Consider the following 27,731-nt stretch of genomic DNA (forward strand, 5'->3'; position numbering starts at 1 on the left):
ATAACTTTTCAACTAATATATGGATTTAATAGGTTTTGTTTGGGCTGTAAATCAGACCAATACTATTCTCTCAAGCTTAATAACAGTCCCCGCTCAGCAGCCCTCCCGTCCTCACCCCTATCTCTCCCTCCCCCCGCAAGAATATTATATGGTCTTCCCTTTAACATCAATGTTAATATGTATTATAAAACATTATACATGACAAGTCTTTTCAAAATGAATCGCAAAATCCGATCTGACTCTTGAAACTGGTTTCTGAAAATAACTTGACATACGATCCTGAGCACAATATGTACTTCCAGCTTTGAATGTTATGTCATACGTATATGCACCTGTCACAGTGTAGATGCCTTATTTCATAAAAGCGTTTATCTTGATCTGCTTTTGAGACGTGTATCTCCTACCTGACATGAGACGTGTATCTCCTACCTGACATGCAGTGCACTCGTGAATCAGTCTAGTGAAATGGATCACTTGAAACTGAATAGGCGACCCAGGCCATTATGGCTGAAACGCATGCGTGAAGTTGAGTTTACATGCCAGCAAATTATAGCTCAGTAGCAACCCTGATTTTGATTCCGTGATGAACCCTGCAGTCAGATTTAATATAAAAAGGTATGAAAATAAGCACTTAATTCAAGAGGACACCTGATGACATTAAAAACTATTATTTTTTCTCTATAGATTTGTTGGAAGTTTGCATCATAAACATTGGTTAATGAACCCTACGTTTGAAATATATGCCAGATTTTACATGTCAACACTGGGTATGTGAGAAAGCTTGCCAGTAGCTTCTCGTGGGTCGGTGGTTCTTTCCGGGGTTTTCCCGGGTTCTTCCTCCACCATTAATACTGGACGCCATGTATAGCCTATCGTGTGCTGAAAAATGGCGTTAAACCCTACTACTACTACTACTACAGCATGTCAACACTGTTGTCTGTTTAAGAAAAAGACGACGTGTTTGTAACGCGAAATTGACACACCAATGCGAATGAAATTAAATGAAAGAAATTTAGAAACAATGCAAGTAGGTTAGATGCCAAAATGTAACGAAAAGAAAAACATTCAGCTTGGCTCCTTTGATACAAACGATGAGAGAGAGAGAGAGAGAGATATGATCAATATCCTTGATTTTTGGCCCTTTAAACAATGCAAAAAGACATATCAAATGTCATGTAAGTGCATGGTTAACAAGAACGAGTTTACAATATCATTCGTATTTATCATTGATTTGAACTTAAATAATTCAACTCGGATCATGTTAAGTCACGAATGTAATTCTTTGACTTAGCAAAGCACAAAACCACAACTACATCGTCTTGCATACTCATTTTACAACCAGGCTTTAATAAGATGGCGGAAGACTGAGCACCGTATGTGCTCAGATATAAGACGGATCCAATTGCAAAACTGCATAGACCCAAATCTGCCGTCGGCTTGTGCCTATAGAGTATATACATACCTTTTTCTGTTCAAGTCAGCTGCTACTTGCTCTCGTCTGCTACCACCTGCTTTGAAAGCATTATGGCCACAAACAGATATCGCATATAGCCCGAAGGCTTACCTATTCTGACAAATAGCATCCTTTTCTGCAGCGTTGAAAACTAAATCCATGTTTTATTTCATTTGCATTTATTTCATTTATTTTACTTTTTTGCAAATCAAATACCTAGCGCTGAACATTGCCACGAACGAAAGCTCGGTAGAGAGATAACACGACAATTGGAAACGGCCACGGTACAAACAAAATAAGGGCTTGGCACGCTAAGCTGAGGGTAGATCGCTGCGCTCTCTTCTTTACCTGTATTGTTTCTATTAATGGATTTTATAAAAGGCTTTATGCAAGTTATATACAGTGTCTTATACAAGGCAGGGTCACCTGTATGTCATTCTTGTTTAAAATAGAGCCATATAGACCCGCATTAGAACTGTCTCTTTTCAATGTATTATATTTAGCTCATTAATACTATTATCGTACACATTTTACTTCACACATACGAGAAATTAGTTTTATAGTGGTAAAGCCGAGGTGAGGCGATAGTGGTGGGGCAACACTTACGTTATCAGAAGGAATGTGCCAATATATAACTTTGGTGCGAATCTAGTTTCGTAATTTGCGTGGGGTTTGATTTAACTTGTAGAAGTCGTCAGCCGTAGAGATAAAATGTGCTCTTTATTATGGATTTTGATGTGATGAATTCTTATATGCCAATTAAAACAACTGATTGACTACTGTTTCCAAGATATTTAAGACTTTACATTTTACGTCAGTGTATATTGTTTATCTAGTAGAGATTTATCCATAAATTTTAAACCTATGTCTTTTCATATGTTTATGGTTCCTTGACATGACATTATTTCACTTGTCCTGTTTATGTAACTCTTTAAAAAAACAGCAAAAGGGTTATATAAATATAACAATATATAACAACAACAAAAGGCAAAAATGTATTATGTATATAAGAGTACATAATTTAGTCCTTATTCAGCGTCTACTCGGCGCTTCTTGGCGTGTCTCTTGTATTCATTAAATTGAGCATCTCTTGTCACTCTCCAGCAATAGTCTGCAAGAAATGATGGGATCCATTTTGCCCTGATAGCATTTCTCCATTGTTGGAATGTCCTAGTGAAATTGCTCGCCGTGCTAGTCGCTCATTGCTCAGCAGTTTGGTGGAAAACAATCTAGACGAGAGTGCAAAATTGTATCTTTAGTGAGATATTGCAACCAAGACTTTTGTATGCCTTGAGGCGGTTTTCCACCAACTCTCTGTAGTTGTCTGCCTTGTTGTTTCCGAGAACATTTGTTGCCATAAACGCTTTCCATGGCGTCTTTTCCTTGCCACTCAGTGCACGGTCAAATGCATTATGTCGAAGAAGTTCAAGAATCTAAGGACCAAAAAAGACATCTTCATGTATCTTAGCTTCACATAACATTGGAATGTTTCCACGAAGGTACTTGAAAGCTGCTTGTGTTTTGTCCATGGTCTTGACAAAGTTCTTCATTGGACCCAGCTAAATGTGCAAGGATGGTAACAAAATCTTCCCTGATTCAACAAGTGGTGGATGCTGAACACTTTTCCTCCCAGGCTCCAATGACTGTCAGAGTCGCCAATCTCTCTTGATGTAGTGGGAATCTCTCGCACGACTATCCCTTTCGCAGAGAAAGCAGCAGCACTTTGTGTATTCAGTCTGTAGACCAAGCACGAGAGCATGAACCTTCAAATCGTCACAAAGCTGGCCACAGATGTTGGTCATAGATTATGCACCTCAACGTTTGTTTCATGTTTCCATAGGTTTCCTTCATATGGACTGTATGACCAGCTAGAATTGATTTAAAAAATTGCCATTATGCAGCAAAACAGATTTAAGACTCGTGTTAGATGAATCACTGAACGGTTTTCACTCATCTGGATCATGAACCATGTTGAGGGCTGCCATAACACCATCAATGCTGTTGTATATCACCTTCCATTAAGAAGAATGGGACAAGATCATTTTGACGGTCACGGAACATGGAAACCCTAGCATCACCTGCCAGGAGATTCCACTGCTGTAGTCTCCAGCCCAACAGAACTGCCTTACTCTTGGGTAGTTACTAATACCTGAGCAGGTCATTCAGTTCACCTTGTGTTATGAGGTGTGGTTCAGAGGAGGAGGAGGATGGGAGAAAAGATTGGTCATGTGACATTGATGGTTCAGGACTAGTATTTTCATCCTCTTCCTTGTCTAACTCAAGTGAAAATGATTCTGGTGCATCAGTAACCGGTAGTCCTTCTCCGTGGGCAACTGGGAGTATAGCTGATGGAATGTTTGAATAAAGCACAGTCCACATTTTCTTCTTTGACACACCTTTCACAACTGGAGGCACCATGCAGACGTAACAATTGCTGATTTGATCTTTTTGCTCTCTCCAAATCACTGGCACTGCAAAAGGAATAGATCTAATTTACCTGTTCAACCAATGGCAAAGATTTGTCGTATAAGTGTTTCAGCATATGTCTAGGGACTCACCTCTTGACCTGATCTCCAATTTTGCAGCCAAAATAAAGGTGATAGGCTTTCTTAACAATAGTGAATGCAAAACGTCTCTTCACCACAAACATAGCATAAAGTCCTTGACACTGATCAGCTGTATGCTTTAAATAATCGTTCGCGATGTCCGTAATTACAGAATGTAAATAAAATTTCAGTGATAGTGCATGAAAAGTAGCATAGGTGTATAGCCATATTCATTCCACTAATAGCTCATAAAACGGATCCTATAAGATACGGATTAAGGATCCTATAAGGTACGGATTAAGGATCCTATAAGATACGGATTAAAACGCGGTTCCCGGTGGGCTAAAGCATTTCTTTTATTCGGATTAAACTGCACTGCCATATTGACATTTGTAGCACCAGTTCTTCCTGAATACCTGAAATAATTCTTGGACATCAGTATCATAACGATCTTTCACAACACGAATTTAGCTTTCCACACAAAGCAGTGATATTTCAATCATTGTATTAATAAGCTGTCTTATTTAGGAATAAATAGTGAGTAATTCACCACTGCAAAGAAATGAAACTCAAATTCTAGTTGGAATCTAATGACGCCTAAGATCAAAGTAGGACTACAGTGTAAATGGTCCCTAAATTAATCCGATAAATCAGCCCCCCAAACCTGTACTGATACAACTGTATTCCAACTCATAAATCCAGGAAGAATAACACAACCCTGCCTCCTGTGGCCACTTCTAATTTTTGTGACTACACAAGGATGTGTTCCATCAGATGCACCGATCAAACTGATGCGACTTCCACTCAGTTGCTACTCCAAAGTTTTGGGTGCCTTGATCACGTGACTCGAATGGACCGCTCCTAGAATTTGATGTGTTATGCACAATATTGTTTGCACTAATTACACGATTTAATGATAATGTGAGATCAGACAACAAGCTGTCCAGTACTATCAGTTCAGGCTTGGGGGTTAATTTATTGGACTACCCCAATAGCTCTTCCTTTTCTACTTTGAAAAAATCTATTCATAAATCATAACACAGGCATTACCGTTTATAAATAAACGACCCTTCTTGGAAATTCGGGGTTAGGAGTTAAGCTTTACCTAAGTGGTTGTTAGTATCAACATTGAACACCAACATTACTTACGTAGAACACCAAAATCAGCTTTAAACCAGTTCTGAAATCCTGAATGTATCATTTCATGAACATATGATAACATAAGTTGGTGGAATATATCAGATGTACACTACAACTATAGTGTCAGGTTGAACACTAACATTTTTGTTGACGAATCTTTGAAAGAGGAAATAAAAACATCGTTCTTGAAATATTTGATATGCTAAAACAGCCGTAGCAACAGCATGTTCTTTTTTATGTTAACACCTATATGATTTTTTCATACTGACGTTTCCTTGTATTTACTCTACCACCAGATGGCGGTTATAGAAGGTGTCCATCATTACCAGTCCAGACAAAAAGGTCAAGATTGGAATCATTTGAAATACGCTACTACATGTTACAAGACGATTGGGGTGTTTTTATTTGGAATGGGGCTGACACAGATACTTGGAGAAATTGGAAAGCTGGTTGTAGGGAGACTAAGACCGCACTTCTTTGATGTCTGCAAGCCGGATTATAGTAAAATAGACTGTTTTAGGAACAATTTTTCTGTTTATGTCAACATGGGTGACCAATATTGCACGGGAACAGATTTATCTTTAATGACAGATGCAAGGTGAGACGTCTCATTTTTATATATAATATTGCCCTTTCCTGTCCTCCGTGTATTCATTCATGTTACATTCAGTGTAGGTAACATCTCGGCTCAGATGTAGTACCGTCTAGTTTAGGGATATATGTAAGAGTTAGCATACTCCACGTGACCATTCTTGATTCCTTTAGTCAAGCACCTTTTTTTTACCCCCAAAAAATATGGATATTATTTTACTGCTGTGTAACTTTAATTTACCGATTTTGTCAGTCAAAGTTACAGGCAGCACTGCTAACTGAACCGAGATTTCGTTTCCTCAACACGACATTTTGTGTGATGGAAAGTTTGTTTTGTGACGTAACGATGTACTTGAGTCTTTGTGAGGATTCCAACTCCAGTTCACTGCGTATAGTCTTCGTATGTGGATTCGTATTACTAATTTTGTATTAAGCGTAACTGATCATCATGCAATTAGTGGAAAAGGATAACAGTTATGCGCATGGTTTCTGTGTAAAAAAATGTCATGTCAATTGTCACTCACTTTTACAATTGTCACGAACTGTGACGGAAATAGTATGCGTATCTTTTACCCTCTTTCATGTGTGATGACTCCCCCCCCCCAGCAGAAATCCAAAACTATGTTTTCTACCCTCTTTTTGATATACACTATCAGAAACTTTCTCTCGCTCAAGACATAAAACAGTGAGTTCCAATGATTGGTCTTGACTGGACAGAATGTGTTGAATGGGTGGAAAATGCCCGAAACTAATAGCTGATTGTAATTCATCTTCGCAAGCCACTGGAGATATTCCGCTACGCTCCTTTGTCACTCTGTGGCAGCCTGTGGTGAGATTTCCTCGTTTTTCATAAAGTATGCTTAAACGCAAATACATCATTAACAACACAATGTAACAATCTCCTTCACATCGATGAATGTACAAGCTTTATCAATCGATACATGATTGCTTGGAAAAGAAATTTATATTCGTTCATTTTCATGCGGCATGAAATATCTTGTTGGATGACAATGGCGAGAAAAATGCATTTGCGCTCGAAGTGACTAGTTAGGCATATTGATAGCATATTCATTGAAAACGAGAAAATCTCCTCTCCGACGGCCACTGGTGACAAACAAACATATCAGATTAACGCTTGTATCTTGTGACGATGATTTTGCAATATCCAATTTAATTATTATCTTCATTGGGTGGTTATGTCAAAAATATTTACAGATATAATAATGACTTGTATCCTCCTCGCTCGCCATCGCTCCCCTTCCCTACCCCCCCCCCCCCCCGGGAAAGGTATATATGTACAGAATGATTGATGTACCACTAAATGGAGTGCAAATAGTTGGCTGGACTTTTTCTCTTAGCTTGCCATGCAAATGGCTCACATCTATTTTGCCGGCTGGTATGTTGCATACATCATTATTCGCTTCAAACAGTACAAAAACTATGAAGTTGCATCTTATGCGTTGTCTTTGAAAATAGTTGTCTTTAAAAACTGATGCTATCCTGTATAGAGCCTTCCGAACAGTCTGCTCGTTAATCTCTCTCACAATCCATGCATACATCAATGAGTTCAAATATATCAGTCATGGACAGAGTGTTTGTTAAATCCCTATACATATGTAGTATATCAACCATTTTGATTAAGACAAAATATGTCGGTATTGTAAGAAGACAGAAAAGAAGCCACGAAGAGAGACAGAAACTATAACAGCATGGAAATATATTTCTCACCCATGCGACAGACAAATCTAGCTGTTTTGCTAACCTTACTTTTCTTATCTCAGTCTAGTCATCTCAAACCAGTCGTCTCAGTCAAGGTGTTAACGCCCTCAGAACTACTTTAAAAAAAGAAACCCTTGTTGTCTTCTGCTGTGCCTGACGTAGTTGTACTAAAATCAAGCAACAACATCAACAACAACAACAACAACAAATATATAACAAAAACATAGTAACTTAAGGTAAATCCGTCTCTGAGAACACACCATAAAAAAAACAAAAAACATTTCGAGAGAGACAAAGACACAAACGCATACGATGTCGAGCTTTTTGGTATTATGCTAGTTCGTTCCACACGGCATAGTAAATTGTATCATATATGCAGGCCTAGCTCAGAACATTTTCAAGTCAGCGACATTAAATGTAGCTGAAGCTACCTAACTAGTTTTAAATGCTTCGTGTGAAGCAAATAATATACTGTCAGCTACAATTAATTACGCTGACCTGAAAAATGACTGTGCTACAGATATGATCAAATTCTCAATGCTGTGTGAAATGAACAATAACATAAAACACTGATCCATGCATATAGACTATAGACCTATACACTTCATAGCCTCCCAACTCTCTTAACAACTACCGAAAACTTCGTAACAGCCAGAAAAGTGTTATATAAAACATGCTTTATTCTAATTTTGTTAAGCGTCTCATATTTATATTCATGCGCTGCATGTAAACATTGGACGTGAAACTTAGTAAAGAATTATTTTTACTTTAAAGAAAAATATTGGGTGAGAAAAATAATCTAAGTTGTGGTTTGGACCAAGACAAGGAAATCCCAGTCGCGGTGTTACATTATATGTCTCCCCACTTGGGCAAACCTTGACAGGGATTTTCTTATCTCGGTCCAAACCCGAACATAGATTCTATATACCATACCAGTATATGGAAAATGTTGTCATTATTACAAGGGAAATATCAGAGCATGCATATGTAGGCATATTTATTCACAAAACTTTGCACACACTTTGTACACTTCTCCAGGTTACTGATTACGTTTTTACCTGTTGCGAGCTTGATACTAAAATATGTAACACTTACGAAATTATTAGGGTGGCTCTTTCGATAAACATACAATAAAAACAAGGCTGGCATGTCCAGAAATTGCAGTTGCACATACAGCCCATGATTTCTTCGTAGTATTCAAATTTATCATGAAACCTGTCCGTAATCAACGTGTCGTAATTTTCATTTTTGAAGAGCTATCACACATCTTCCAGAGTTTGATATGGGATAAGTCTGGAGAAAGACAGTGACCAAATTGTATGATTATCGTGTGATTGTAGTTACGTTTTGCCATGTGACCAGCATTTTCAAGACTGTTGAGCTTTATTAATGCGTTGTCTCAGGTTTCAGCAGCTATTTAATTAAGAGCACGAACATATTTACTTTTCACAAGAAAATTGTCATTAACTGCATCTGAGTGAATTACTCCTACCGTCTCAGTTTCCGCCAAAGTTGGTACTAAATAATTCACGAGATTGTTTGAAGGAAGGTTGCTTATAAGGCAAAAGATTTGGAACATTTCAAGATCATTTTCCCATATAGACTGCGGCCAATCCGTTCTCGTGTCTTTATTATCCACTTTATAAAAAGAGTTTAACAGCTCGTGAATGTTGATATGAATCGACCTATCGCCACTTATCAATGATGCTGATCAAGTATCCAGTCAGCGATCGTATAATTAGACACACCTGCAGGTTTTGCTTACGTCCGCCATTTTTCTTATTGATTATGTTTTTTTTTTTCGTAGGGTTTAACGCCATTTTTCAGCACAGGATAGGCTATACATGGCGGCTAGTATTAATGGTGGAGGAAGAACCCGGGTAAACCCCGAGAAAGATTCACCGACCCACGATAAGCTACTGGCAAACCTTCTCACATACCCACACTGGCCGAATCCGAGACTCGAACCCACGCAGACAGAGGTGAGATGGCAGTGATTCGTAACGGAGAGGGGCCCGGAATTGATTATGTTATGTAAATACTATTTTTGCAATAGTTTTTTGATTTCTTAATCAATAAGGGTAATAAAGAATGCAGTGGGAGCTTTGTACTTCTGACTGCCGATATCCAGATCGTCTCAATGGAGGAATTATATTTATTCCTTTCCCGACACATAGACAAAATTTTGATGGATAAAGATATTTGTGTGGTCGCGTGTACGATGAGCTGAATATGGAAACAATTGATGACAATTACAACATGTAATAGAAGGTTTAAACCACGTTTGTGTTTCTAAATAATGTTCAGCTCCGTACAATCAAAATTAAGTTTATATCTTGGAAATTATTTCGTATTGCTATCTGTTCTACTTTCTTTTCAAGCTACCTTTGGTTATTAATATTTGTATTAAGATCCCAAATTTAGATTATTGATATAAAATATGTCAAACAGACATTAGCGATTTATTTGAATCCTCAAAAGTAAGCGATGGATCAGTAGTGTAGTGGGGCATTCTAGCTACAATGGGAATCACAGCCAAAAAGGTCGTGGGTACGTTTGGCGACAATAGTTTTTGAAAGATCGTGGACACGTTTGGCGACAAGGGGAATTTAACACCGGGGAAATTTAGCATGGGTGGGCCGATATAGAAAATAATTTTGGGCAGTATAGCGACTTAACAATAAATATAAAATATAAATATAAAATGGACTAAAAATATTTTGGTAAGAGAGCAAATTTTTTCGAGACATATTAATGTCCCTGAAATAAGACCTATATGTTTCTTCTTCCTCTTCCTTTTCTTCTTCTTCTATTTTTTCTTCTTCTTCTAATTTCTGCTTTGTCCTTCTTTTGCAACCAGCACCTTTTCTTCGTAGCACAATCTTCTTTTGTCTTCTCCTTTTTATCTGCATCCTCTTCCTCATTCTCAACTATCTCCTCTTTTTCCTCTTTTCATACTCCTCTTCTTTGTCAATATTAATATTCCATGCTCTCATCTGTTCTTTCTCCTCTATATATTCCTTTTCCTCCTTTTCTTTTTTAATCAGCTCCTTTACTATTTCTTTGCCTTTATTGAGATTAGGTAGCTTCATCTTCACTCGATGCATGCTATGACACCCATATTCAACATTCACCATTTCCTCCAACACCCCTAGCATATCTAGCACCTCCTGAAATTTCATCACCTTCTCCATGTTGCTTACCATCTTCTTTTTATTCCGTGTAGAATGGCGCGACTGTGAAGAAAAACACCCCTTACACTCACTTCACACATTAGCTTCTATCCACACAGAAGGGAAGGGGAACTAAAACACCAGAACATCGCCCATCGACACAGACGTACGCGAACGCATACGAACCCAAAATTTACTCTCCACACAACGTACGCACGCTCATTATAAATCCTGATCTACTACCCACACACGGGTAGGAGACCCCCACCCCACCTAAATATGCTATCCTAGCACGGTATGAGTAAAAAAAAACCCAACTCCAAACGTACTATTGACACAATGTACGCAAATTCATACAAAGCACTCACTCTACTATCCACACACGGGCAGGAGAAAAAGACCCCACCTAAATATGCTATCCACGCACGGTATGAGTAAAAAAAACAACCAAATGTACTATCGACACAACGTGCGCACATTCATACAAAACACTCACTCTACTATCCACACACGGGAAGAGTAAAAAGCATAAAAATCAAACCCAAAATCTACAATCCGAACAATGTACGCGCACGCATACAAACCCGAAATATGCTATCCACACACTGGAAGAGTAAGAAAAAAAAAAAACAAATCTACTATCCACACACGGGAAGAGAAAAAAAAACTTTTAGTATCTACACAAACGTACGCACACGCATACAAACCCCCCAAAAAACTATTCACACACGGGAAAAGGAAGAAAAAACAAATCCAAAATCTACTACCCACACAAGGTACGCGCGCGCATACAAACCCACATACACACATACGTACGCATACGCACACAAACATAAACATGTCAGGAAAGGAGTGAGTAAGACTACTTTGAGACTAGCTTCTAAGACACGAGTACGTATTTGTGGAGTTTTTCGTGACTAATACCGTACAAGGCACGAATCAATTTGACCGGAAGATAAGACTGAAGGGACGTCATGTTGACGCTGTGCGAGACAGATCCAAACTTTCCAGGTTTTTATAGATTGTTTTGTTAAGTCGACGGAGACGTGTACAGACCCTCCTTCTTGGTATCAGTGATGAAAAAAGGGGTATAACATCAGAAATAATCGGAGGTGGTAGGTTGTAAACCGCGAGTAAATAGGCATGTGGGGTTTGAGTGGCATCGTTGTACTCTCGAGTCAGCCAAGGCGTTCCTAACTGTTTTGCTAAGACTCTCTAGGGCTTTTTAACAAGATCACATAATGAGCATTGAGGCTGATGGTGCGATGGGTTTTAATTGGTTGAAGAAAATTTTGAGTGATGTAAATGACACTGTCATTACGATGATGCCCTTTGCGCGTAAACCATAGTTTAATTTCTTCTTCGTCTTTCCTTAACATCTCTTCGAAGATGACTAGATATATTTGACTGGGGTCAGACACGACCCCGCCGTCTTCGCCAGGAATGCCTTCCACAAACACTATGGAATCTCCTTGACTATCTTGCAAGAGACTGTACGCCGATTGCCACTCTTTGTAACACCACGAGATCCACTGAGGTTGACGATCGATCAAATGATGGTAATATTCGATCAAATATTTGACAAATTCGGTTTGTCTTGAACCGCTGGGCCCGGCAATTAACATGTTAAAGGGATGGCGACGATACATGTCCACCTAACTGGCACGATCTAAGTGTTCGTTGATGACTTTGAAAGTTGAGGAAGAGGGAGGAGAGACAGCAGTGTAACCATATTAGTGCGGGGACTGTCACTATTGACAGGAAGACAAACAAGACAAGAGTTTAGATATTTTTTTCAGAACACGTTTATTGCAAGCTAAAATGGAACAACATTTTAACTAGACAAAAATACTTAAAACTGAATGGTTAAGTACAGCGATAAAATACACACCAACACGATCAAAGTGGAATATAAACAAGTCTCTGTACAACATGTTTTTGGTAGCAAGGGTTTCCTAGGTACAGTGTGTAATGTTCTTACAGTCTCTATATTGGGTACAGGCACATAGGTGTCATCCCGGAATGTCCTTTCGGGAATGTCCACGACAGTCGTGTCCTGAAGATAGTAGTTTTTCTTGGTGACGGGTTCTTCTTTTGACACTGCCTCTAACACAGGTTCAAAAGTTACTTTTCCACTGAACATTTGAATTTAGGAGCACAACTCTTGGGCATATAAGGCTACTTCTTTGGTCCAAGCCTCGAAACCCCAACTTTTCCAGTCACGTATGTCTGTCAGCTATACACATATCGTCGTACACATCTTCAGTACTTAAAGGTTGACGAATCTTTTTCCCCGTAGATGTCGAGTTGTATCCAGATGAAAGCGCAAGGCTTTTAACATAATGAGTCTCTCGTGGACATTTAAAAGTACAACTTTCATGTTTTTTGTTGGCGGTACCTCATTGTACAGATAGTACAGAGCCCACAATGAATCGGCTGGTAAACGAAATCCCAGAAAGTCACTAAGACACACACTACACGACGACCCAAATTCATAGGATACTGTGCTCGTAATAAGTATTGGTAATCCTCCACTCTCTGAATACTGTCACTGATTTCCTTCCACGGAAATTGTTGTATCACAAGTGATAAATGTTGTGGCATGGTAGTCCGGTTTTATACCTCTTTTTGTCAGAGGTAATAAGTGTACTGTTTACACAAAACTGATCGTACCCAGTCGTCGTAACCTAACCGTTGAGTCACTGGTTCACACGTCAAACACCGCACATAATTTTCCACTACAGACAAAATTTGATTGCGTAAAAGATTTTGGTAATTTTTTAACTCTTCCGTTGAAATTTTATGTAGTATAACCACCTTCTAAGTAGTTGTAGGAGTAGCCAGTAAAATCTTATGGTCCTCCTCCGGTTCAACAATGTCTGACCGACTGAACATTTTCAAATGAATCATTCCTCTTATACCATTCAGGTACCAGCGATTCTAACATCGGTGATATAACGGATATAATTGTTCTTTGCGTTGGACTTGTATTTTGGCCAACTCTCGGTAAAGGCATTCTCACAGTTCCAGAGGTAGATTATGAATGTCCTCTTCTAAACTAGACACTCACGACAATGTCTTTCGTTTGATTGAGGTAATAAGTGTAATTTTTGCACTGAACTGATCGTGTTCCAGTTGCGAATCGAAATGTTTTAGTCACTAGTTTACACACGACACACATCACAGAATTTACCTCAACTGACAAAATTGTATAGAGTAAATATTTTGGTAATCCTTTGACAATTCCTCTGGATGACGTTGAAGTATGATCAGCAAATAACTAATAGGATGAGTAGCCACCAAGGTCGTCTGGTCCCCGTCCAGTTAAACAATGTCTGACCATATGAACGCTTTCAAATTAATCCTTCCTGTGATAGCTTTCAGGTACCAGTGGTTCCAACATTGGTGATGTGACGGATGCAATTGTTTGTTGCGTTTCACTTGTATCTTGACTAAATCTCGGTTAATACGTTTTATCAACTCCACAGGCAAACCACAAATGTTCTCTTGTAAAGTATCCATTGAGAGATTACTTAGGTTGTCCCAATAAAGGTAAGTAATGACAATCCGGAGACCATCAAGCATGTTCCTGGTAAGCCGAACCGTTCTCCTCCCACTCGTGAAGTGATACTCCGCAACGGAATCACTTGACTTTATCCCATTTGGCCAAGTAGATTAATCAGGCTCTGGCTAATTCTTCGGGGGTAGATCCTCCAAGATATTTATGCCATTTTCATAGAACGTATGGAATCGACTTTTAAAGTCACATTATTTAGGCAAACGTACAGCGAACGAATATTTGTCTTTCACAGGTTCATTTCGATGAGGGTACAGTGACAGGAGCTTACATTAAGTTGGATGACATCCGTAGGGTGGTAGCTGAATGGTTTCACGTGGAGGTTAACATTCACCATGTAAACCAGTATAGAGTCCACGATAACGAGTGGCATCGCTCTCGCATCCGTTAGGTTTGACACGCATATCATCACTTTTCATGGTAGGTGTAGTGATAGTAGTAGTCATAGCAAAATTCCCATGATGTCCTGCTGAAGTAGTCATAGCAAAGTTCCCTTGATGTGGTACTGAATCACTGAGGTCACAGCGTACGGCATCCATGCAATCTCAAGGCACAGCATAGTTCTCGAGTTTTCTCTCGCTTGATATCTGCTGTGTGAAAGGATTCATCTTTCTCGCTTGGTGTTTGTAGTCATAATGAGGTATCGGTCTTGTGTCATTTTGCCCCGCAAGCAAATTAACATCGCTTTGTCAAACGATCGCCTTCCTTCGTTTTTCTCCATGTGGTCTAAAGGGATGCCTTCCTGCTCCAAGTATTTCTCGTTGAATTTTGTTTGTCTTCGGGAGGGTGACATCAGGAAGGATAGCCGCTGACTGTTTGGTTCAGTTTTTTAAAAAACCCGTCCACGTAGTCCGCGAAAATATCTTTCTGAGTTTGGTCACTCTTGTGGTATTTTTCTGTTTTGGGAACGTGGTTAATTTCGTACACTTCTAACAGTCGGAATCCCAGATTCAGAGCCATAAACAAGTCCACGCTGACAATTCCAGTCAAGGTGCGTTCTTTTTGGGTGTGCTGACAAGGTCGGCCAGGGTTTGACGTTTCCACACAAGTAAGGCACAAGGGAAACAGCAGTTTTCCTTGGCAATGGTGAGGTAAAACGGGATGGTACAAGTCCGTGGGAGGCAAGATTTTGCACTTGATCAATCCTTCATATTGTCGAATCTTGTCCAGATCGATGTGTTCCGTCAGCAATTGAGTGTGCCCTACGGCAAGGTGAACATATTTGCACATGTAATATTACAGCGAACACACGTCCAAGTATTTGATTTATTATCCTTTCTCCTTGTCAGTGTGGTACAGCAAACAGGTGGTATTCGTCCGTCCTCCGTACAAACTATCCGGTGGGTTCAGAGGGTCCACCAACCTGTCACTTTCTACGATGCGTTTAAACTCGGAATCGGTTTTCACCACTTGGTATCCTTGTTGTTCTAACTCTAGCTTTGGCAATGGTGCAAGCTTCTTTCAAAGGATCAATCCCTCCGTGCTCCATGAATAATTCTTGAAATTTGCCTCAGCAACGCCGTAAAATGTCCACGTCGGAACGATAACACTGAAAGTCGATGTGCGTGAGTCTGGTACTACGCACAGAGAGCTTCTCGTTGGTGAGTGCACATGTTGTCGGGGTCGTAGTAGTAAGCCTCAGGCAAATGGGGTAGAACGGCGTGTTGATTGGCTTCGGTATTGAAAAAGTGCGTAAAATTGCCTTTGGCCATTTCTGTCATTCCAAACGTTTTTATCATTCGACTCAAAGGCTTGGTCACGTAACTCATCGAATATATAAATTGTTATTGTCCATCTTGCAAGTATCTGAGTTTGGCTGCGTTCAAAGTGACTTTCGGACGGTCGGTGCCTTTTTCCGTAAAGTAATTTGAGAAGAAATTGTCCATCGTGTCCCGAGAAATTGTGAGCTATCACCGTGGCATGGCGATGGCAATCTCCATAATGTTCGATGTCATCTTGACTCCACGTATCGGCGATGGGGTGTAAGATCCACTGGGCGAAATTGGTCAGAGCGTTCGGTAACCGAAAGATTTTTCACATCCTCCAGGAATCTTGATGCAGTGAGGACAATGACTAAAGATAGGCTCTTGGATGCACGTTTCGCACGCTCGATGAACCACGCAGAAATTAGGTATGTGTATGCCAGTCTCTTGTATGCATTCGAAATCGAAAAAGAAGAAATTGACTTTCTTCTGGTCATCTTCCTCTTGATGTTTGGAATAGTATTTTTGAATGTATCATTCGTGTTCCAAGTCCACGATTTGGTGACAACCGTGACATCGTTTCTTTCCTGAACATACATAAGTCGTGGCATTGTTGGTACTTGTTCCTTGTCCACACGTATGACACAATCTTAGAAGTTGGCAAGCACTTTGCCGCTGTGAACCGTGCGTCTTCAAACGTTTCTGATAACAGGTAGGGCTGACAAAAGTGCGCAGTCAGTTTGGGCAATGCACTTGTTCCTGTCTTTCGTCAAGACAGAGTTGAGAAGCCAAACATTCCTCACATTTCGATCGATAATGCTTGTGTTGCTCTCGATTGTTATAGCCATAGTCACATTTCTCGCAGTAATAACTATATCCCAGGAATCCGGTTATACTGAAATGGTATCGAAATGTTCATCGTGATAATAGACCTGAATGTAATTTCATTCTTTGAAATATTTACCTAGAAACAGCAGATGTTCACGCACTTCTTGAGGGTGTACTTTAAACGTGTAGCGTGGAGCCAAGACGTCTTGCAACTTTTGCTTTTCAAGATTTTCCCGCTTGCTGTAACATGAGTTCTGCTTCTCTTCATTGTTTGGCTCGGTCCAATCTTTGAATAATTTTCTAGGCTCTTTTATATTCTATCGTGTCGTTCTTGTCGGCTTACATTCGTCCAACCACGATGGCATAGGTTAAACACATCTGGTCTTGCGGGTGGTTGATTCGGACGAGGCTACGCATGATGCTGCGCAGTTCGTTCACCAATTACATCTTTATGTGTCCGGTCCCTTGGTTAAGTGACACGTGGGTCATGAACAGTGTCGCTTTTCCATCGGTGATGTAAAACGTGTCGTTGGATTGTTGCACGTGTTGAATCTTTTCAATCCCTTTGGAATTTTCTAATTCTGATGGCCTGCTAAACTCGATCCAAACTGGGGACTTCAGACTGTCATGATGAATGGAAAGTCTGAAGCGATCGTATTCTTTGTCCTGACATTGTGGTTAACATAAATTCCCACACCTCGGTGATGAACCCATCTGCTTTCTCCAACGGTACGTTGGACTTGAAATCTTTAATCTTCACTATGTACTTGTAGGCTGTGGTTCTAAATTTTCTAGAGGAACGCTCTTCTGTCTCTCGAATGTGGTGGTACTTTTCAGGTTTTAGTGGCGGTGATAGTGACTTTTGGCTGAGTGTAGACTTTCTGGGACAGGATTCTGCCTCACTCATGTCATCTTCAAAATCGCTGGCATGAATTTGAGCCAAGACTTCAGTATTCATTTCACTCTTAAACCTACCAGAACGATGGAAGAGCCAGCATAGATCGAACTTCTGATCAGAGCTTTGTGATGTGTCATACGAAAGTTTTCTGCAGACAAGTCGACGGACTATTGCCCCTCCTTTCGAGATAAAATTCAAGATACTTGCTTTATCTGTGACAAGAAAGTGCATTGGGCTACATAATGTGAAAAATGCAAGTAAGATGTTAGAAGAGACAAAAGTCAAGATACCTGTTATCATTGTCGAAAGAAAAGACATTGGTCGTCATACTGCCCTAAGAAACAACAGGAGCAAGAGAAGAGAGTGGTTCTGAACAGGATGATGTACCATCCCAAAAAGAAGAACCGAGACACGTCTAGAAAGAGAAAAAAGAGACAAAAAGATGACGAGGAGCAAGTGTGGAAGAAGAGAGAAAATCTGTGAAAGTGATGAAATTCAAAACAGAGAGAAGAGAGAGAGAGAGAGAGAGAGAGAGAGAGAGAGAGAGAGAGAGAGAGAGAGATAGAGAGAGTGAACAAAGACACAAAATAAGTCTGTGAACTTTTTAAAGTGTTTTGTTGTGAATTATATTGTAAAATTTGTACCAGAATAGACCAGACAGAAAACGTAAGTGTCTCATGGTTTTAGTTATTAGAATAAGGACATACACTCACACCTACATCATGGGGCAAAATAAGTGATTTTGAGTTTAAACTTATTTTGGCTAAATGAATACTCTTTTCTTAGTTTCCGTCATGTTTGAAAACTCTGTCGGATTGATTCACTACGCATCTATAAAAGGAATGTGACGTCATAGGCAGCTCTCTTCGGATTGGAAGACAGACTCCGCAATGTGACTGAATTGTGTAACAAATGTTAGAATTGGTGAAAAAACTCAATCCGTTTCGATCCGCTCTCCCACTACATATAACCGCGGTTCACTTCATTCCCTACACCTGTTCTCGTCACAAGATGTGGACTAACGTTGCATCGTCTTCACTCGTATCGTCGATGATGTTCCGCACGAACTTACCCATGTATGTCATTTCTTCTTGCACAATCATCTGGATCACCGATACGAGCGTTTGGAAAAGAATGATCTGTGTGGAGAGACAAGGCTGTCTGAAGGGAGTCCTCATGAACGGTCCAGAAGTCAGAAGAAATTTAAGGAAGAGAAGAAGACCTATGCGATGCCCTCTGTATTAACATAATGATTTTAACACAAAAAGCCTTTTTCAGGGCCACGCATATATCTCAGAAAAATTTGCTCTCTTGCCTGATTTTTTTTAAAAGTCCATTTTATAATTAATATTTATATTTCATATTTTATTGTAAGTCGCTATACTGTCACAAAATTTTTGTCGCTCTATAGGCACACCCATGTTAAATTTCCCCATGATAAATTCCCCTTGTCGTCAAACGTACCCACGACCTTTTAAAAACCCTTGTCGTCAAACGTTCCCTCGACCTTTTTGACTGGGATTTCCACCGTCGCTATAGTGCCCCACTGCAATACTTATATCGTTATCATGCTAAAAAAGAACATAGGTTATATTGCCTATGACTGTTCATGTATTACATTTTCTTTTCGTATTTGCTTAAATCTCCACACATCTGATACAAGTATATGTGGAAGGTGGATCGCAATAAAAAAATGGTGCTGCTTAGTTATCCAGTATGGCCGCCACAGTGACCTTCTTCACTACTTCTCCGGAATGAAAGGTTATGTCAGAATAGGGTTTTCATTGAAAGATAACTTACGGCATATTCTTGGTCGTAAATAAAAATGGTGCCAATCTGACTTCCAATATAATCTCCATCATGTTATCACTACTTTTATTAAATGATTTAACATATCGATATTTTGCTTTAACTATAAGACTTCTTATGATGTCAAGTTTGTCCTAAATTGACATGGTACCAATCCGTAATCAAGTATGGCCACCATGGCATCCGTTGTGATGATCTTTTTATCGTTACACCTTCAAAACTGAAAGTCATATCAACATGGGGATTTCACCAGAAGACTTCTTATCAGGTCTTGTCGGTCCTAAATGAAATCAATCTGACATCCATTAAATTTAATTTAACTTAATTAATTCAACATAATTTAAAAATCTTTTTGTTGTTGAAGAATATCAGAGACGTCTTCAACACTCCACAGATAAAAAGAAGAAATGGTCTTATCCTAAATTTCTGGAAATGTCTTTGAGAGTCTCTTTCTTTGATAAAAGCTGTATACGAAAATGTTTTTCCTCTAATGTAAGACAGAATAATTTCAAATATAAGTTTATCAGTTATTAAATATTAAGGTCAGACACGTATATTCTCAAAAGTTTATAATTGTTCGCCGCTTAAATATTAAGATAGCCTCTTTTACTCTTCTAACTTATTCCATGTCATTCAATTCAAACTGGGTAAATGAAATAAATTTTAATATGAATAATAATAATAATACACAAACGCGTGCGCACGGACACATGCACGCACGTACGGTATTGTCTTTACAAATACGGTGAACAAACTACTAATAACACATTTTTTTGTCTTGCAGAAAATCTTTCCCATCTAACCATGCATCCGCAGCTTTCTTCGGGTTTACTTATTTCATCGTATGTATATTCATATTTGTTTTTGTTATCGCTAACCTTAAACTCTTCCGTATGTATATTTGTTGGTTTTTCGCTCATCTTAATCTTCTCCAGCCTGTAAATGTTATCTAATTTACTCACGGTTTATCAAGGTCATGTAGAAATATTAATTAATTAATTAATTTAATTATTAGGGTAAATAAGTAGAATTCATATATTGCATGACGTGTACAGAGACACATAATATTGTTTCTTTTTCGTCATTCTGATAGCACGTCGACCATCCACCATTATTTTCGCAGATTAGTCCCTGTAACAGAAATGCGTCATTTTTGGCTTCGATCGCTATTTTCTAAACATTTCATGATACATACACCAATTATATAAAGAATGTCTTTTATCATTTTGATTAAATATTCAAAATAGCCAAATTTACACAAATGCCTTCATCATAACTATTAAATTATAAAATTTATTTCAAAACACTTAAACCAAGCCAGCATATGCCACTGTTACTGTATGAAAAGCCGATCTAAGCAAGGCCATTTTTTGCGTGTTTGATAATGGAGTTGATTCGTTTTTTTTTTTCTTCTTTAGATCTATCTGCAAGTTCGATTTATCTGGACCAGGATACATCTATTCCGTCCATTGCTGCAGGCAGCATTCATGGGAGTTGCATTGTACATAGGGGTATCCCGTATACCGGACTACAAACATCATTGGAGTGACGTCCTAGGTGGCGCTGTACTTGGAAGCATAGTTGCAGTTTTAATTGTAATTTTTCACATTGTCATGCCCTCAAGCTTTTCGAAGAAATGTAATTTTTCACATTGTCATGCCCTCACGCTTTTCGAAGAAATGGGGATTATGCTTGTCATGCCCATGAAAACGTGCGTGCACATACCTGCAATTGTAAGGCCATGCAATTCATCCTACTGTGTATAAAATAAAGACTTGAATTTTGGATAACATTGGGAGTAGGTGTGTTTGTGTGTGTGTGTGTGTGTGCATCTCAGCCATTCATTCTTTATAATCCTAGGAAACAGGTTGGATCGGGTTTCATATCACACATCCCATGAAGAGAAGAGAGGGAGACAAATGGTCTAACTTTATATGTTCGTTTTCATTATTTATACTTTGTTGGTTTAGCTCATTACCGTACAGGTATTTTTGCACTTTGTATACACCGTGATATACCTCAAGCATGGGTGCCCGCAGGATTTTTTGCAGGGGGAGGGGGTCAGTCAGTCACGGCCGGGAGAGTTTGTATTTTAAGCAGTCTGCAACTAAAGCTAATATTTTCTAAGCCTTTTGAACAGAATCTTGTGACATATTTTCAACTTCATATGCATGATTAAACATATCGGAATTCGTATATATATATATATATATATATATATATATATATATATATATATATATATATATATATATATATATATATAGTCACGTGACGCCCTTTGACCCATGCTGCGGGCGCCCATGACCTCAAGGCATGCAACTTGATGACATATTATTTCCTTCACTTTGATCTAATTTCCATTTTTTATTAAGTTTTTTTCTGTTTGTTCCTGACCACATAAGTTTGTTTGCATGCTATGTATCTATTGTTATGCCTAGATTCATGAAACTTGATTACTGAATGCATCTTCATAAATACCACACTACCATTGTACAAATAGGTCACCATGTCCCATATTCTACTCTTCAATGTCAGTGGTTCTGGAATGTATTTGAATTTAATTTCTCAAGGACTGTTAATGCAAGATTGGTGAAACTTAAGTACAATTTGCTTCTTTGTTAATACCGCAACCTGCAATAAAATATTTCACCTTTTTAGGTATTTGTTGAAGTTTTCGTGTTCCCTTCATGATGATATAGGTTTTCATATTGCATCATTTATATTATCTTTCAAAGGCATGGATCTTGGTTCTACATTCATACTATCTTTCAGAGACATGATCGTGGGTCTACATTCATACTATCTTTCATAGACATGGATCGTGGTTCTACATTCATACCATCTTTCATAGACATGATCATGGGTCTACATTCATACCATGTTTCATAGACATGGATCGTGATTCTACATTCATACTATCTTTCATAGACATGGATCGTGGTTCTATATTCATACTATCTTTCATAGACATGGATCGTAGGTCTACATTCATACTATCTTTCATAGACATGATCATGGTTCTACATTCATACTATCTTTCATAGACATGATCATGGGTCTACATTCATACCATCTTTCATAGTCATGGATCGTGGTTCTACATTCATACTATCTTTCATAGACATGGATCGTGGTTCTACATACGTACTATCTTTCATGGACATGGGTCATGGTGAGGTGATGCATCTTGTACTTACACTCTTACTTCAAAGAGAAGCCTCTGTGACCTATGATTCATACTTCAGTGACTTTATTGCAATTGTGTTTAAGTTCATTCCTTGGATATTGTGCGTGTAAATGTAATGAAACTTGTTAATTTAATTTATATGTTAGTAATACATACTACAACCACTTAAGGTCGCCTATGTTGATAAAAGCTTTTTGAATAATGTTAAATCCGACATTTCGTATTTGTTCAAAATAGTTGGCTAATAAATTTCGATGAGTTAATTTCAAGCTGTTTTAATATAAAATTTCACATAGGATTGAATTTTTTTGTTAGAAAATGTTGTTATATAATCCTTATTGAGTACTAATGATTGTATTATTCAGATTTGATGCGACACTCGTAAGTACTACATGGTATTCCTGTTTTTTTGCAGGTGCGTTTCGTGTCATTGTTACCGTATCACAGGAATGGTTCCGACGAGCAATATGATATAAAATGTACAAATGCCAATAGAATACACACTGACAACGATAGACTGGGGTCACAGGAAATGAAAGAGCAAGTGTGATCAAGGATCATTCTTAGCTAATTGTAAATAAGAAATAATGACTTGTTTCCATTTTTTTGTCGATTGTTTGTTTTACAGCCTCCGAGAAAATAGGCCAAATGGTAAAAGAAATGCAGAGTTCCTGACAGGATTGAAGGGACAATGCAGCCTGAGTGGAAAAAATTGGGGTTGGGGGGTTGTTTTAAGTTTGGGAATTTTTATTTTGTTGATAATAGCTTGAATCTGAATAGAAGCTTTTGGATTGGCTGATATGAGTGTTACGTCATACTTAGCGATTCTGTCGGTGACACGAAATGTTTTCCATGGTGTAAAATAAATACATGTTCTTTCCATGCTACGGTAGACTCCTCTAAAAAAACCAGTTTGCAAAGCTTGAAGTTTCGAGCTCAAAGTTTGTGTTATATATATATATATATATATATATATATATATATATATATATATATATATATATATATATATATATATATATATATAAATGCAATAAACTGACAACGAACAGTGAGAACTAGTATCTAACTAGCCTGAGCGCTTTCGACTCTTTAATGAGTCTTTTTCAAAGGCAAATACAACACATATACAAGACAAACAAATAAAACAGAAAAACGGCTATGTTTGCGAAACTTTACATAGCTGTTTCGACAGGAATCCCACCTTTCAACTTTATTATGTTTGAACTAGTTTATTTCAGCTTGTTGCTGATACTATTTGTTTTGACCTAGAAATTGATGAGCCCTAACGATATCTGTTTTTGTATGCAAATTTATGTAAGTCAACTTATGTCTCGGATATGTCATTGTTATAGTAGTCATAAGCTATGAAGCAAATTTAGAGAATTATTTAAAAGAAATGTGTCGGCTGCAAAATATAATTTTATTTGTGTATGGTTGTCTTTTTCTAGTCTTCTTGGTTTAAACTGCTTGTTTTAATTGTTCTAAGGGGGCGTCTCAAGTAAGATTCGTTTTCTTTTTCTGGTTTGGGGACTCCAGTTGTGTGTGTGTGTGTGTGTGTGTGTGTGTGTGTGTGATTTAGATTTTTAACGTCGCTTTAACAATTTTTCAGTCAATGTGGCAGTTTATAGTGATGTCTAGCACTGGGGCATCAGGCCACATACATGCAACATGATGTTCCACCCAGACATATTATCCTGACACCAGGCCGACCAGTCATAACACTACCCTCTTAATGCGCCAAGCGAGGTAGCTGTTAGTTCCATTTTTTAAAGTCTTTGATATGACTCGGCCGGGGATCAAACCCACGACCATCCGCATCCAAGGCGGACGCTATAACCTCTAGGATACAGTAGCGGTTAGCTGGGGTTGTGAGCAATTGCAATAAGTGTTATATCACTGAAAGTGTGGCCAGGGGAGGATAAGTGTTCTGCGACCTGGCTTCTGTACAGCTTCTTTGTCATCCAATCAGATCTATGAAGGTTGATCGTTTTGTGTAGCTTTTCAGTTTTTACGACATACAGAAGGCTATAGATCTTACCTGTGATGAAATAAATGACATTCTCTGTTTTGTGCGTTTTGTTTGGACCATGAATGTTTAATGTTTCTCTAGTCAAAACAAAAACGTGCAAAACAGAGAATTCAAAACAGCTGCCTCGCTAGGCGCTCAGCCTTAAGAGGTTAATGTTAAGACTGGTCGGCCTGGTGTCAGGATAATATGTCTGGGTGGGACATCATGCTACATGTCTGTGGCATGATACCCCAGTGCTAGACATCACTATAAACTGCCACATTGACTGATTTTTATCAAAGCTACGTTAAAATCCAAATCACACACACACACACACACACACACACACACAACTAGAGTCTCCAAGCCAGGAAAGAAAAGGAATCTTACTGGATATGTCGCCTTTATTGAAACCAAGCGGTTTAAACCAAGAACACTAGAAAAGGACAACCATGCACGAATAAACTTATCTTTTGCAGCCGACACATTTTCTTTTAAATAATTCTCTAAATTGGATTAATAGTTTATGAATACTGTAACAATGAAATATCCGTGATATAATTTATGCTTAAATAAATTTACATAAAAAAACAGATGTCGTTATGGTTCATCAATTTCTAGGTCAGTACAAATATTTTCCAGTATCAGCAACAAGCTGAAATAAATTAGTTCAAACATAATAAAGTTAAAAGGTTGAATTCCTGTAGAAACAGCCGTGTAAGGTTTCCACAAACATGACCGTTTTTCTGTTTTATTTGTTTGTCTTGTCGATGTTTTGTATTTGCCCTTGAAAAAGACTCATTAAAGAGTCGAATCCGCTCAGGCTAACTGATTCAACATGAATTCATTGATTTTTTAAATCAATGACTTAAAATAAGTATCTCTACAGAAATGTTTTAAAGCAAGAGTTTGCATTTGATTTGAGATTTTATTTTTACTTGTTTGGTAAATGATATTGCATTTATTTACTGAACTATACATGCAGTCCCTCGTTTTCCAGGCATTTGTTAATGTTTTAATCTTTAAAGAAAAATACGATTCGTGAAATCGCAAAATGTGTGATCCTTGTTATATAAGGATATTATTTAATCAAATATGCATATTACACGATTCGTTTCTCTTGTGCACAATTCGTTATCTCTTGTAAGAATAATAATTTTCTGTCAGATATCATTGCATTTATGTAGTTATTTTATGTAGCTACATGCAGTAGATAGCACTAGAAGTATGTAATTTGTAAATAGCTATGCAGTTGCTTATTTTAGTGTATCTTAGTTCAATAAATCCCTCCCCCCCAAAAAAAAATTAAAAAACTAAATCGGTGTTGATACCGATGGACGATATTGTGGGTTTGATGTCACCTATTCATTAAAATGTGCAATTTTGCTCCATACACATTTTTCTGGAACAAACCTGCGTACATTATAGACATTTACCGGTAATTGATAACAGCCATGTCTAGTACGAAATTCAAAATGGCCACAAGACAGAGGGTTGTGCTATTCCACTTAGATTTACAAGTCACCAAACATAGGATTTGCTCTGGAAATATGATGTCATCTAAAGAACCTTTCAGCCGACGATAGCTCCACAGCGTCGAGAAATACCGGTAAGTATTTAAAATGTACACCAATGTGTGCAGCCAAAATTGGCTGCAGAATTTTACAGTTTTTAATGAATAGGTGATATCAGTCCCTAAACCGAAAATCAATATCATCATGGGAGAGGGGCTGATTTATCGGCCTAAGTGTCTGTCTGATCATTACTTTCACAAACTTTACCACATCGTTCTTAAATATTTGGATCTCAACATTTATATATTGAGACAGCGTATTTGATATAACTTAAAAATAAACATTTCCACACGAAAGAAATGTGTTGTTTTTTTTATATAAATTTTGTTATTTTAAGGCTAGAAGAGGATTGGTCTATAACGAGAATTTGATATTTAGCGCTGTGACACATACAAAACAACCAAGATAATGATGTAGAAAGACTACTGGAATGTAAACGCCGCATTCACGTCTAATTTGCAATCTAAAAAATTATAACAAATCACCATTTAAATTTATGCACGCAGCAAAGGGAGATAACTAATATGCAGCTACATTTAACGGGTTAAGTGTTAATAGGCGAAGCTCAGTATTTGGTGAGGAAAAAACGTTTGGATGTCGTTATAAGAGTAATACAAACGGTCATTTGAAGAGTCACAATATATTATTCTTCTCCAACAAGAAGGGCTATAGCAGCAGAGCATGCTGTTTTCAGGCTTACGAAAATCGATATACTGACGATAATTTTGATTTTATTTTTGTTGTTGTTATTCTTGTTGCTGAAATCATCATCAATTCCCTTCTGTTGAGTTTAAATTTGTTGAATACCCCTACAGGTTTATAGTTTTTTTTTAAAATTAAAAAAGCATGAACATCGTGTAACAGTTATTGGAATGTGGATTAGAAATCGTAAATGTAGAGACTGAACATGGTCGACGTGATTGTTGGGAATTTTGTGTGAAATCGAATTAAAAAAGGAATATGATAAATTGAGCTAATATATAATTTAAGATTTAATTAATTTAATAATTTCTATCGTAAGAAATACCTCGACTTGTTTAGTACCGAATTGACAGATTTCTGAAATAACTGACATCTGACCTAGTCTGAATTGCGATTTTGTGGACAAAGATTTTTGTTTGTGGTTCCATTGCCTGCGACGTAATATTAGTGTATCGCCTGCAAGGCATAAGTGAAACTATTTGCCTTTGATCATATATGGCTTCGCAGCACTTTCTGTTACTGAACAATACATATTTATTATAAGAATGTTATTTACTAACTAATTAGTTACTCATTAATAATTATTCAGGCTTTATAGTTTTGTTTAATCGTAATAAGTAAACAAATAATGTTGTAACTGTTGTAGAATTTCAAAACTTGGCCCGCGTTATTGTTTGCTACGAAAAGTTTCAAAACATAACTCCTATGCTAAAGATTCTCCCCGATATTCAATAATTTATATAAAGTTTATAGGATAATTTAATTAACCTCTTCTTGTGACTTCATCATATTGCCCCGTTTCAAAGCTACTTAGAAT

The 27,731-nt window shown here is 38.0% G+C and overlaps 1 protein-coding gene across 1 annotated transcript in view; it reads left to right on the plus strand.

Moving 5' to 3' along the window:
- LOC149790143 (phospholipid phosphatase 2-like) overlaps positions 1–23,737 on the plus strand; it is a 52,909-nt gene extending 29,172 nt beyond the window's left edge. The window contains exons 3-6 of the mRNA XM_089972124.1: positions 5,436–5,737; positions 20,222–20,279; positions 20,856–21,032; positions 23,043–23,737. Coding sequence (XP_089828250.1) covers positions 5,436–5,737; positions 20,222–20,279; positions 20,856–21,032; positions 23,043–23,177 — 672 coding nt within the window. The 3' untranslated portion in view covers positions 23,178–23,737. The remainder of the gene's footprint in view (positions 1–5,435; positions 5,738–20,221; positions 20,280–20,855; positions 21,033–23,042) is intronic.
- Positions 23,738–27,731: the final 3,994 nt, after the last annotated feature.

This window comes from Sinohyriopsis cumingii, chromosome 10 (genome assembly GCF_028554795.1).
Source record: "Sinohyriopsis cumingii isolate HCF-2022 chromosome 10, ASM2855479v2, whole genome shotgun sequence".
Taxonomy (NCBI): domain Eukaryota; kingdom Metazoa; phylum Mollusca; class Bivalvia; order Unionida; family Unionidae; genus Sinohyriopsis; species Sinohyriopsis cumingii.